Source organism: Girardinichthys multiradiatus, chromosome 11 (assembly GCF_021462225.1).
Source record: "Girardinichthys multiradiatus isolate DD_20200921_A chromosome 11, DD_fGirMul_XY1, whole genome shotgun sequence".
Taxonomy (NCBI): domain Eukaryota; kingdom Metazoa; phylum Chordata; class Actinopteri; order Cyprinodontiformes; family Goodeidae; genus Girardinichthys; species Girardinichthys multiradiatus.
In genome coordinates, this window is record NC_061804.1 from 26,155,742 (window position 1) to 26,169,320 (window position 13,579).

At 41.6% G+C, this 13,579-nt stretch overlaps 1 protein-coding gene across 2 annotated transcripts in view; it reads left to right on the plus strand.

Annotated features, from left to right (window-relative positions):
* Nucleotides 1-3,173: 3,173 nt before the first annotated feature.
* Nucleotides 3,174-13,579, plus strand: part of atp2a3 (ATPase sarcoplasmic/endoplasmic reticulum Ca2+ transporting 3) — a 69,963-nt gene continuing 59,557 nt past the window's right edge. The window contains exon 1 of one of the 2 annotated variants that reach the window (XM_047378956.1): nucleotides 3,174-3,565. In XM_047378956.1, the coding sequence (XP_047234912.1) occupies nucleotides 3,448-3,565 (118 nt within the window). In that variant the 5' untranslated portion in view covers nucleotides 3,174-3,447. The remainder of the gene's footprint in view (nucleotides 3,566-13,579) is intronic. The other variant, XM_047378955.1, reaches the window with a different exon arrangement.

The following is a 13,579-nucleotide window of genomic DNA, read 5'->3' on the forward strand; positions in this document are numbered from 1 at the left end:
GTTTTATAACCCTTTCCAGACTGATAGATCTCAGTTTTTTACACAGGGCCATGTAGTTAGGATTTTTTTTCTCCCTTAATATTAAAAACCTCTATTTAAAAACCACATCCTGTATTTACTTGTGTTGTCTTTGAATAATATGATGTGATTTCTTTTTACTCATGTTAATTTCATTACTCACAGTAACAGAATTTGCACAAAATGTTTATGTTTGTCTCTATGATTACATAATTTCACAAACTGAATCAGATGTTATAATTAAACCAGTACCAATATTTTGGACAGGTTTATTCATAAGTTCTTCAATATGTGAAAACATAAATTGGAGAGAAATACCTTGTTGTCTGCTTTTAATGTCGATGTCAACTTATTGATAAAAGATGTCTGCAACCTATTGTGTATTGTAGTAGGTGTTAATATTTTGGTGTTAATATTTCCCTTCTTCCTGTGTTTTCAGTCACAGAAGACTTTAGATAATCCTGGACAACAGAATGCAAAGAAAGTGACAGAATCTCAGCTGATTGTTTCAGCCTATCTTTGGAATACTGTAATGTACAGTTGTGATTGTGGAGCAGCAAACCAAAGAAGAGGTCTTGGCTGCAGAGGATTACCTTTCACTGTTGTGGAGATGAGGATTCTGTTGAGTAGTAAGGTAAAATAAGCAGTCTGACTAAAACTAAAATCTAAACACTAAAAAGGACTGACTGCTTCATTGTACACTGTTGTTTGTAACTTTTATAGTTCTTTACAATGTAATGTCTACATTCCCTGTAATGTTATTTATTGAGTTTATTCAATGGTCCACTTTGGTCCACTAAAAGTTCATCTGTGTATTGGTGTGCTACAAAATACAACCTAAACTCCATTGCATCCTAGATAAATATATCTACCATCAATTTCCTTGAAAAATATAAGAGATTCTAAACAGTATTCCTGAGATTAAAACATTACTAACATTTGGTCAATTAAAACTAGACTAAAACTAAAATGACTGCGTGACTGAAATACTTTTTAAACTAAATTATCCTCTAGTCTAGAGATTATTACTAAAACTTAATTAAGACGTGCTCTCAAACTTAACACTTGTTGACAAAATATGAAAGAAGGTGACCCCAGTCTCAAACCAAAATAACTGGTGACATCCTGTTGGTAGATACTATTTGTTAGAAGCACACAGCCATATTTCCCTACGGTAGACTATGAACAAAAAGTTTAAAATCACTTGAGACTGTCAGTTGTTAAATTGGTATGAAATTGTCTCTCTGGATGGTAGAGGTCCAGATGCTGACCCCTGTACAGGTCCTTCTCAAAATATTAGCATATTGTGATAAAGTTCATTATTTTCCATCATGTCATGATGAAAATTTAACATTCATATATTTTAGGTTCATTGCACACTAACTGAAATATTTCAGGTCTTTTAATGTCTTAATACGGATGATTTTGGCATACAGCTCATGAAAACCCAAAATTCCTATCTCACAAAATTAGCATATCATTAAAAGGGTCTCTAAACGAGCTATGAACCTAATCATCTGAATCAACGAGTTAACTCTAAACACCTGCAAAAGATTCCTGAGGCCTTTAAAACTCCCAGCCTGGTTCATCACTCAAAACCCCAATCATGGGTAAGACTGCCGACCTGACTGCTGTCCAGAAGGCCACTATTGACACCCTCAAGCAAGAGGGTAAGACACAGAAAGAAATTTCTGAACGAATAGGCTGTTCCCAGAGTGCTGTATCAAGGTACCTCAGTGGGAAGTCTGTGGGAAGGAAAAAGTGTGGCAGAAAACGCTGCACAACGAGAAGAGGTGACCGGACCCTGAGGAAGATTGTGGAGAAGGGCCGATTCCAGACCTTGGGGGACCTGCGGAAGCAGTGGACTGAGTCTGGAGTAGAAACATCCAGAGCCACCGTGCACAGGCGTGTGCAGGAAATGGGCTACAGGTGCCGCATTCCCCAGGTCAAGCCACTTTTGTACCAGAAACAGCGGCAGAAGCGCCTGACCTGGGCTACAGAGAAGCAGCACTGGACTGTTGCTCAGTGGTCCAAAGTACTTTTTTCGGATGAAAGCAAATTCTGCATGTCATTCGGAAATCAAGGTGCCAGAGTCTGGAGGAAGACTGGGGAGAAGGAAATGCCAAAAGGCCAGACGTCCAGTGTCAAGTACCCACAGTCAGTGATGGTCTGGGGTGCCGTGTCAGCTGCTGGTGTTGGTCCACTATGTTTTATCAAGGGCAGGATCAATGCAGCTAGCTAGCAGGAGATTTTGGAGCACTTCATGCTTCCATCTGCTGAAAAGCTTTATGGAGATGAAGATTTCATTTTTCAGCACGACCTGGCACCTGCTCACAGTGCCAAAACCACTGGTAAATGGTTTACTGACCATGGTATCACTGTGCTCAATTGGCCTGCCAACTCTCCTGACCTGAACCCCATAGAGAATCTGTGGGATATTGTGAAGAGAACGTTGAGAGACTCAAGACCCAACACTCTGGATGAGCTAAAGGCCGCTATCGAAGCATCGTGGGCCTCCATAAGACCTCAGCAGTGCCACAGGCTGATTGCCTCCATGCCACGCCGCATTGAAGCAGTCATTTCTGCAAAAGGATTCCCGACCAAGTGTTGAGTGCATAACTGTACATGATTATTTGAAGGTTGACGTTTTTTGTATTAAAAGCACTTTTCTTTTATTGGTCGGATGAAATATGCTAATTTTGTGAGATAGGAATTTTGGGTTTTCATGAGCTGTATGCCAAAATCATCCGTATTAAGACAATAAAAGACCTGAAATATTTTAGTTAGTGTGCAATGAATCTAAAATATATGAATGTTAAATTTACATCATTACATTATGGAAAATAATGAACTTTATCACAATATGCTAATATTTTGAGAAGGACCTGTATTGGTGGTGTTGTGGTGGCTGATGATGGGTGACAGTTTTAACTGCAAATAGGGGCCCCAAAAATGTTGGGCGCCTCTGCTTGAAGGGCAACTGAAGGTTGTTGAATTTACAAGCATAAGGAGCGATTCCGCTGCAGTACCTACTAACCTGACCCAATGTGAAAGCTTTATCCAATCTGGATTTAAGCAGATGCAGGAGGCAGCGGCACCGTGCGCACAGGTAGACGCAGCCAATGGGCGCGCAGGAGGGAGGGCTGAGCGGCGAAGAGGCGGTCTGCGGCGCTACAGCCTGCACACCTTCAGATGGAGATGAAGTAACAGACGCGTCAGAGAGACAGAAGGACGACAGCGCAAGAGCCGCGGACCCGGACGTTTTCTTTTCCTTGTGGTTCGGGGGGAGACAGGTGACAGAGCCACATCGACTGACCTGATCGTCCACCAGTGGAAATTGGAGCCGCTCTAACCGCCCCAACCCCGCGCACCTTACTACTTTAATTATATGCATTTGGACCTGATCATCTGAAGCCTCGTCCCACCAAGATGGAAAATGCGCACACTAAGTCTGCGAGCGAAGTTTTAGACCACTTCGACGTGAACGAAATCACGGGACTGACTCTGGATCAGGTTAAAGTCGGTCTGGAGAAATATGGACCGAACGGTAAGTTTTACACCTACATTAGCTCACTCTTTCTCCCACTCCGTATCATAGCTCAAATGGATTCATCCGCCAGGAAATCCCTCTGCTGGCGTTATATTTTCAAGCTGAGGCAGATCGTGCGGGTAAAAATAAAATAAATAAACTAACCATTTCCCCTCCAGCACTTATACAAGTTGCACATTGACTGCAGCTCATAGTTGTGCTGAAATCCTCCAGAATGCATCGCACTGGTTAAAGTTAAGACATGTGGACATTTCATGCAGCCTTTGGTTTGCTCTTATTATCCATGTGCTCCCCGAAGACGCATCACGTCAGGCTGCTCAGTCCACAGCCACAGAACCCCCGCCATCCACCCATTCACCCACCCAGCCCCAGAGTGAGAACTAACAGAGGGTACAGCTGCGTGTCTGAGAACAGGCGGGGATCAGGAAGTGCACAGCAGGCTACCTCAGGCTACCTGACTGGAACACTAAATGAAATAGACTGGATGATGAAACTGAGGACCCTGAACAACCTGTTTTCACTTTCAACAGCTCTAGATGTTTCTAGTGGACATTGCACCACACATAGGATCATAGATGCCTGTCTGTTACAGCTGTCTGCTTCCAGGTCCTAAAAAAGCTTTAGGATCTGCAGTGACAAAGTTGCTGTGTAGGTAAATGGATTCTATTTAGTCATGTAGCAGCTACATCCCCCATCTGTCTCTACCTCTCCACCCTAGCCCTCATCATCCTGTACACCATGCTGTTGTTTGATGAGCATTTTGGACTCGGACCTGACATCAGCACACCTTTCTCTCCTGGCCTGTCATTTGCATGTGTGGCCGAGCCGTGGAGCAGAGTGGCACATTGTGCGGTGACGAACACTAGCCCTTTTGTTGCAAGCCAGCCTCTCTCTACCCCAGGGGCTTGTGATGACTTCATGGAAAAAAGCAACGTCTTGCCATCGATAACATCTCTTTCGCTTTTAGCTGTGAACTTCCTGTCCTGTGTGAGCACGTTGCAGGCAAACACTGGGGAAGGAATACCCTTTCATTCCCTTTTAGGGCTTACACTTGAAGGGCATTTATGCTGCTCCTCTGAGAGCCAAAGCGAGTTAAATGCAGCACCAAGATGGCTTGGATTTGTTTTTTAGTTTGGGTTGTTGCACTGATGTTAGACTGCTAAATGTCTCCCTCCCCTCTGCTGGCAAACCACAGGCTTTGCAGATGAAGCGAGGGCTCAATGTGAGCCTCGATGCTGTTTTCCAGGGAGCATCTGTTCAGAGTTGTTTGCAGGGGGTAGTTGCTTCGTTAGGGTAACAGGATCTTTTTATAAACAGAATCATTAACCGAAAACTAGGCTTTGACCAGAATGAGATTCTTAAACTACAATAACTTTAAGTGAAAATACCATGGTTTCACAGTGTGATATTCACACAAAAATGTGTTTCCGTTAATACAAGTGACAAGTAGGCTCTCCTCAACATACCTCCCCATACAAGGCTGGCTCACAGTTGGGCCCTTTTTTAAATGGGGTTTTGTTGAAAAGTCCTGAGCAGTTAATATCCTACCAGCACTAAACTAACTCTCCTAATATTTTTACTTTGTATGAACTGTAGGAGTTCTGACGGACCTGAGTGGACTTCTCCCATCTTTAACAGATTAATAAATAACTGCAATCTCAAAAGCTTTATAGCCCTATTTCAGATTTGACATAACATTTGAAGCCCTCCAGAGGTCCTCATTATCAGTAACGGCCCCGGAGCAGCTTGGTATACTCGGCCCAACCATGTGTTCATGATGACAAGCCTCTTGGACCCCACCAACAAGCCAACACAATATTTATATCTATTTTTTAGCTCAGTTGAACCACTGCACAATATTTAGAGATATACAGTTTTCATTACAGGCACTCAGCAGGAGATAATGTGGTGGTTTGTTAACTGCCTAGTTTGAAGAAAAGAGCAAAAGGATTTCTCACCAGGAAAGCTGACAGATAAATTAACCAAATGGGGAAAAAAACAGCACATCTTCCTACTCTGTATTTCTTACAAACAAGCGTTATATATTTTTTAATCTTCTGATCATGAGCTGACTCCGCATATATTTAATCTGCTTTGTGTTTGCCTCCATCCTTTGAATGGCGGTATCATGATTGTCGCTGTCGGTGGGCACTGTCAGCAGGAACTCAGAGGTATGATATTAGACCCACTTTCGGTGTCCACACAATTTTTGGAGGTCTCACCAACCATATTTTAAACCTATCCAGAATTTTTGTTTTAAGGACTATACCGCATAAAAGATATACATGGGCCTTTGATGGCAATAATTACTGGGTAACTAGTTTTGAATCCAATGAATTACAAGATTTATGCATCAAGCCTATGTCCCTTACCATTATCAGATTTTTATTAAATGAAAAAGAAGTGTATCAAAATGCATGCTGTCGGTCGTGTGTTTTTAAACTGACAATGGTGAGGGTTCTTAGTTTTGATGCAGTATTAGATCTGCCAATCATGAATCAGAGCCCATCTCTAGCCAACTGATTTTATGATGTGAGAGAGGAAAAAATGCAAGAGCCTTATTTTAGCCAGCTGACCGTCAGTCCACAGCAACATGTGGGGTTGGAATTACTGTGTTACTTGATACTCCATACAGCCAAAGAAAACACTGGTCGCTACAACACTTTCTCTGGCAACTTTGTTCCTAGAAATAACTTAAAAAACTCCCTAACTCTACTGAGATGAGTATTAATAATGGTAGGGGAGAAACTGATGTGCTAAAACAGAACTCCTCCACGGTCCTGGAACGGGTTTCCACACTGCCTCTCGGTTTCTGGAACTGATAAATAATTTCTATCCTCGGCTGGTTTTCCAAACCATCTGAGAACAGTCTGTAAGCAGTTACCTGTCACTTTAATTGAACCATTATCATAGCATATCTTGCCTCAATACTTCTGAAGGTAAAGTGAAGGTTGAAATAAGGTGTGCTTCCTTTCTGTGAGATTTTCCTTTCCAAGAGGACAGATGGTGGCATCTTTTTCATGTTTATTAGGGCAGCTTTTTCCCTTCATATGATGCTGTATAAAAGACAATGATTTAAAAAAGTGTTTTGATGCTGTTGCTTTGTGGTGCTTTTCTGTGTTGTGACAGTGAGGACCCCACAACCCCCTCAAACACACACTGCCAATTTTTGGATTCTTTTCTCTGATATTGGAAAATTAGCTTAGCCACCACATCTGGACAGACTTTCTGCAAGAAGAAGCTGGCTGGCCTTTTATTCACATTTACGCCTTCCATTTATGCTCAGCCAGGAGCTCCAATGCTCCCATCTTCATTCATTCAAAGAGGCATTTAGTTAATTCTGCTGTCGGGGTGTACAAGCACCTCATTTTACCAGACACTTTATCACCTTCATTGAGAAATGGCTGCTTTTGATGTTGTAGAGAGGGAAGAAAGTCTCTCACACACAATGTTTCTCTGCATGTGGGTGCAGGGAGGAGGCTTTGTGGTGGCTGATTATGTCCTGTGCACCCACAGCCTTTTTTTTCAAAGGTGCATCGTGTTCATTTTCAGAACGTATCAGTAAAAAGCCATCTGGTCCCCATGAGAAATCTGACTTTTTTTTCCTGGGGTAGTGGGTCTCCTGACAGCAGTCTTTAAAAAATTGCTACACTCAGGTGAGTGGAGAATTCCCCATTAGAGGTTCCTGCGTCCTGGCTTTAGCTCTTCACACGGCTGAATCTTATTGCACCAGAGGGTATAGTTTGTCAATATTATCATAATTGTTTCCCTTTTCAGCTTTGCTATGCAAGGCTGTGAAGCTATGAAGATTTAACAAGGTTGTAAAAATTCCACGGGACCTTCACGCAGGGGGACCGATTATCCAACACAATCAGGTCATGCACATTAGGTCATGATGGTCGGGTGAGTTTCAGCAAGGTAAAAACATTCCAGTCAGCAGGGATCAGTTGCTGGTAGGTAACCATTCATACAGCTTCCAGTCTTCTACATGAGATTTAGTTTTAGTTTAACTGTTTAGAAATAGTTGCAGTTGTGAGAGTGCTGTCCCCTTTGGAAATTGGTAGGGGAAACGCTGGAGTGTTTACTGACCGTAAAAGATGGGATTTATGACCTCCTGGCTGGCCGATCACCGGTCCAAATCTTATTTCTTGGTGCATTTCTAACTCAGCAGTAGGCATGATGACTGCTTTTTTTGTGATTGAATAAAATCAACTGGATCAAGTTATACATTTTAGTTTTTAATTTTTATGTAAATAAAATGAAACTTATCATACGGTGTTTATCTAAAATGGCAAAAGGTCAAACTAAAGCCTTGCTGTATACCCACTGAGCCTCTACTCACATAATTGTAAAGTCTTTTCAGATAAGGTCATCATACTTGTAGGTCTGCTGTTTTGCAAAAGTGGACTTCTGAAGAAAAAAACCCCATCTGCACCTGTTTTGTTTTCTCATCACAGACATTAAGATTGTTAAGTGTTCCTCTTTAACTAATCAAAGGTTACGCATGTTTCAGCTTCTGCCTCAGATAACTACAGCTTCCTCTAGTCTAGTGGGATCTCTGTCATGATGTTGTTTCTCTTCCTGTTCTGCAACTTGACACAAATGCGGTCTGAATTTATCACTTAAGTTTGAACTACACGATACGTTGTGCCGCTTCCTGCTCTTCCTCCTGCATCACACCAGCGCGACTGCACATTACATTTCACTCTGAAGTCGTCAGGTGTAGTTGGTGAAACAGCGCTAACAGTGTTTGCACTTTGTGGGCTGAGAAGGAAGGGTTGGGGGGGGGGTTCAGTCACTTCCCTCTTCTAGTGGGCTCTTGTGAGTATCTGCATTCTAAAGTTGCTGTGATACTGTATTACAGGTCCATCTCAAAATATTAGCATATTGTGATAAAGTTCATTATTTTTCATAATGTAATGATGAAAATTTAACATTCATATATTTTAGATTCATTGCACACTAACTGAAATATTTCAGGTCTTTTATTGTCTTAATACGGATGATTTTGGCATACAGCTCATGAAAACCCAAAATTCCTATCTCACAAAATTAGCATATTTCATCTGACCAATAAAAGAAAAGTGTTTTTAATAGCGGCCTTTAGCTCATCCAGAGTGTTGGGTCTTGAGTCTGGCACCTTGATTTCCGAATGACATGCAGAATTTGCTTTCATCCGAAAAAAGTACTTTGGACCACTGAGCAACAGTCCAGTGCTGCTTCTCTGTAGCCCAGGTCAGGCGCTTCTGCCGCTGTTTCTGGTTCAAAAGTGGCTTGACCTGGGGAATGCGGCACCTGTAGCCCATTTCCTGCACACGCCTGTGCACGGTGGCTCTGGATGTTTCTACTCCAGACTCAGTCCACTGCTTCCGCAGGTCCCCCAAGGTCTGGAATCGGCCCTTCTCCACAATCTTCCTCAGGGTCCGGTCACCTCTTCTCGTTGTGCAGCGTTTTCTGCCACACTTTTTCCTTCCCACAGACTTCCCACTGAGGTGCCTTGATACAGCACTCTGGGAACAGCCTATTCGTTCAGAAATGTCTTTCTGTGTCTTACCCTCTTGCTTGAGGGTGTCAATAGTGGCCTTCTGGACAGCAGTCAGGTCGGCAGTCTTACCCATGATTGGGGTTTTGAGTGATGAACCAAGCTGGGAGTTTTAAAGGCCTCAGGAATATTTTGCAGGTGTTTAGAGTTAACTCGTTGATTCAGATGATTAGGTTCATAGCTCGTTTAGAGACCCTTTTAATGATATGATAGGACCTGTAGTTGTCATTTCTTCCCTCCCACCTCTGCATCTGTCTGTCATCGTTACAGCCTTATGTTGTTGACTATGATGTTGAGTCACAGTCCGGTCCGCCGCAGAGACAAAGTAAGATGAGGTGTTTTAACACAGTCTGTAATCATTTAAAATCATTGTTAGGTTTTGTGAAGATCTATGAGCTCCGAGAGAAATGTGTTGAGTATATCTGGAACCAGATGGTATATGTGGATGTTTAAAAAAAAAGTGTTAACTGACTGATTTGTTTTTTAAATCATTTTCTCTTTATTGGACATCACTGAGGCACAGATGGTCCCATAGACAAGACCTCCCTGTGTGTCATGTATTCTCAGTTGTTGCCTTTTTTATTTGCTTTGTTTAGAAATACATGCAAAACTAGTCACACCCTATGTTATTAACAATACACTCCAGGTGATCATGTCTGCAAACCCCCTAAACCTGCCTGGGATTGGTCCTTTTGGTGTTTGAACTATTTTCCGTGAACATGAATGTATTTAAAAATGTTTCTTGTTTAGCAGTGCAGTTACACTATTTAAAACAGCAACTCCTTATTGTAATTACATAGTCATACTTTGTACAGTAATGAAATGAAATTGAACTAGCTTCCCCCTTTGCGGCTAAATGAAAAGAAATTATATTAATAATAAACAATATATACAAAATAACATCTATACACAGAATAGGAAAAAGAATATGTGGAAAAACATAAAATATTCAAATGTAGATAGGAAATGAAGATTATGTGCTTTGAAGATAGTCTATAGCATGCAATCTCTTGTCAGAGGGCAGCAGCTTAATGTGACTGGTGTACTGACTCAGTCTGTTTTAAGATGAATAAATATTACTTTTAGAGTACTGTTTACACTGCAGAGAACATTAGTGCACAAACAGCTTTAGGAAAACTAAGCAATATAACAGACAGGTCAGGGAGAAGGTTGTGGAGAGGTTTAAAGCAAAATTGTTATAAAACAAATTCCCAAGCTTTGGACATCACCCCAAAAAAAAAAAAAGAGACATGCCTACCAAAACATGTCCGTCAACCTAAAATGGCAGGCTGTGTAGGGATAGCCTTAATCATAAAGGCTGACAGGATGCTCATGGTGTAACTGGAGGAGCTGCAGAGATTCACAACTCAGGTGGAAGAATCTGTTGACAGGACTACAGGATTAGAGGTGCACTCCACAAATCTGACTTTTACGAAGGAGTTGACGTTTTTGAAAGAAGCCGTAAAAAGTCCCATTTGCACTTTGCCACAAGCCAAGCATTGATACAGCAAACGTAGAGAAAGGCACTCTGGTTAGATCAGACCATATCCATTAAAGGAAGACATCCCTTCTTTTTCACACTTTAATCATTCAGTTGTGGTCTACAGGTCCTTCTCAAAATATTAGCATATTGTGATAAAGTTCATTATTTTCCATAATGTCATGATGAAAATTTAACATTCATATATTTTAGATTCATTGCACACTAACTGAAATATTTCAGGTCTTTTATTGTGTTAATACGGATGATTTTGGCATACAGCTCATGAAAACCCAAAATTCCTATCTCACAAAATTAGCATATTTCTTCCGACCAATAAAAGAAAAGTGTTTTTAATACAAAAAACGTCAACCTTCAAATAATCATGTACAGTTATGCATTCAATACTTGGTTGGGAATCCTTTGGCAGAAATGACTGCTTCAATGCGGCGTGGCATGGAGGCAATCAGCCTGTGGCACTGCTGAGGTCTTATGGAGGCCCAGGATGCTTCGATAGCGGCCTTTAGCTCATCCAGAGTGTTGGGTCTTGAATCTCTCAACGTTCTCTTCACAATATCCCACAGATTCTCTATGGGGTTCAGGTCAGGAGAGTTGGCAGGCCAATTGAGCACAGTGATACCATGGTCAGTAAACCATTTGCCAGTGGTTTTGGCACTGTGAGCAGGTGCCAGGTCGTGCTGAAAAATGAAATCTTCATCTCCATAAAGCTTTTCAGCAGATGGAAGCATGAAATGCTCCAAAATCTCCTGATAGCTAGCTGCATTGACCCTGCCCTTGATAAAACACAGTGGACCAACACCAGCAGCTGACACGGCACCCCAGACCATCACTGACTGTGGGTACTTGACACTGGACTTCTGGCATTTTGGCATTTCCTTCTCCCCAGTCTTCCTCCAGACTCTGGCACCTTGATTTCCGAATGACATGCAGAATTTGCTTTCATCCGAAAAAAGTACTTTGGACCACTGAGCAACAGTCCAGTGCTGCTTCTCTGTAGCCCAGGTAAGGCGCTTCTGCTGCTGTTTCTGGTTCAAAAGTGGCTTGACCTGGGGAATGCGGCACCTGTAGCCCATTTCCTGCACACGCCTGTGCACGGTGGCTCCGGATGTTTCTACTCCAGACTCAGTCCACTGCTTCCGCAGGTCCCCCAAGGTCTGGAATCGGCCCTTCTCCACAATCTTCCTCAGGGTCCGGTCACCTCTTCTCGTTGTGCAGCGTTTTCTGCCACACCTTTTCCTTCCCACAGACTTCCCACTGAGGTGCCTTGATACAGCACTCTGGGAACAGCCTATTCGTTCAGAAATTTCTTTCTGTGTCTTACCCTCTTGCTTGAGGGTGTCAATAGTGGCCTTCTGGACAGCAGTCAGGTCGGCAGTCTTACCCATGATTGGGGTTTTGAGTGATGAACCAGGCTGGGAGTTTTAAAGGCCTCAGAAATCTTTTGCAGGTGTTTAGAGTTAACTCGTTGATTCAGATGATTAGGTTCATAGCTCATTTAGAGACCCTTTTAATGATATGCTAATTTTGTGAGATAGGAATTTTGGGTTTTCATGAGCTGTATGCCAAAATCATCCGTATTAAGACAATAAAAGACCTGAAATATTTCAGTTAGTGTGCAATGAATCTAAAATATATGAATGTTAAATTTTCATCATGACATTATGGAAAATAATGAACTTTATCACAATATGCTAATATTTTGAGAAGGACCTGTATATAAAGTGGAACTGCAATGCTTTGGTCTGAATTCCTTGTTATTGTAGCTCCACAGGCTCCCTCTTTTACTTCTGTTCTGAGGTGCGTCTGAGAGCAACTCGTTTCGGTGCCGTCTCTTTAAATGCTAAAGAGTCACTTCACACCCCGCTCCCTTTCAGGTCGAAGAGCGATCCATTCCACCCCTTTCGGCCAGTTTTGCAGTTTGATAACAGAGATACAATTATTGGTCGGTGCAGAAACAAGACAAAAACTGCAAAAACAATACAAAACTGCTTATGTAATTGTAAGGATTATGATTATTGATTATTTAATATTTATTGAAATTATAATAAAAAATCATAATTTAGAAAAATTATTTTCTCAACCGAAAATCATTACTTACAAATAGAAGTAAGAGATGTCCTCTGGTGTTGTGATTATGGGCTCAAAGCACTTAATAATTACTATTAGTTAATTATTATCAATAATTGATAATTATTAACCAAACCACGCTAAATGTCACTTTAATCAGCTGCTCCACCGATCGGTGTGGGAACTTTGACCTTATTTTGACAGATAAATCACTCTTGTACCAAATAAACACAAACGCTTCTCTTTATATATGTGAACATTTATTGAACAATATAGCCCTGATATAATTGCTATTATAGTCCAAAAACCTTCACCTAACTAACAAGTGCTATTCTACAAAAAGATTAAAATGATTGCCTAACTAATAAAACAAAATGTGCATTGAGTGTCTATGAAAATTAAACCAGCAGTTTTATGCACAAAATGTGCAATTTGGGTTTACTTGGAAAGAGAAACCCTCCTGGTGTGCTGATGTCTTGATTGCAGTGATCAGCTGGTAAACAGTGGGCTGCGCCTTTAGCGACTAGCAGCTGATTGGCCCGAATCTCGAACGAAGGGTCATAAAACTCTGAGGCGGGAACTCAGTGGAAAAACTCCAGTAATAAAACTGGAACAACATAGTGGTCAGGCCATGAGGCCCAGGCCGCAGCTGCTTTGAATGCAGAACTTTTAAAAGTCCAACTTTTAACTCCTGGGTGATTTGGGATCAGCCGGACAAAAACATACACACGCACCTTGCTGATCTTATCCGCGATCAAACAGCACTTGCACATCAAGTCAAACAGCTCAGCGTAACACTTCAATCAGTATTGTTTGAAGTGTTACGCTGTTGATACTTGGGATTAACTACTAGTGATTCTAAATCACCTTAAACTATGCCTTATACTGCCCAGACCTCTAA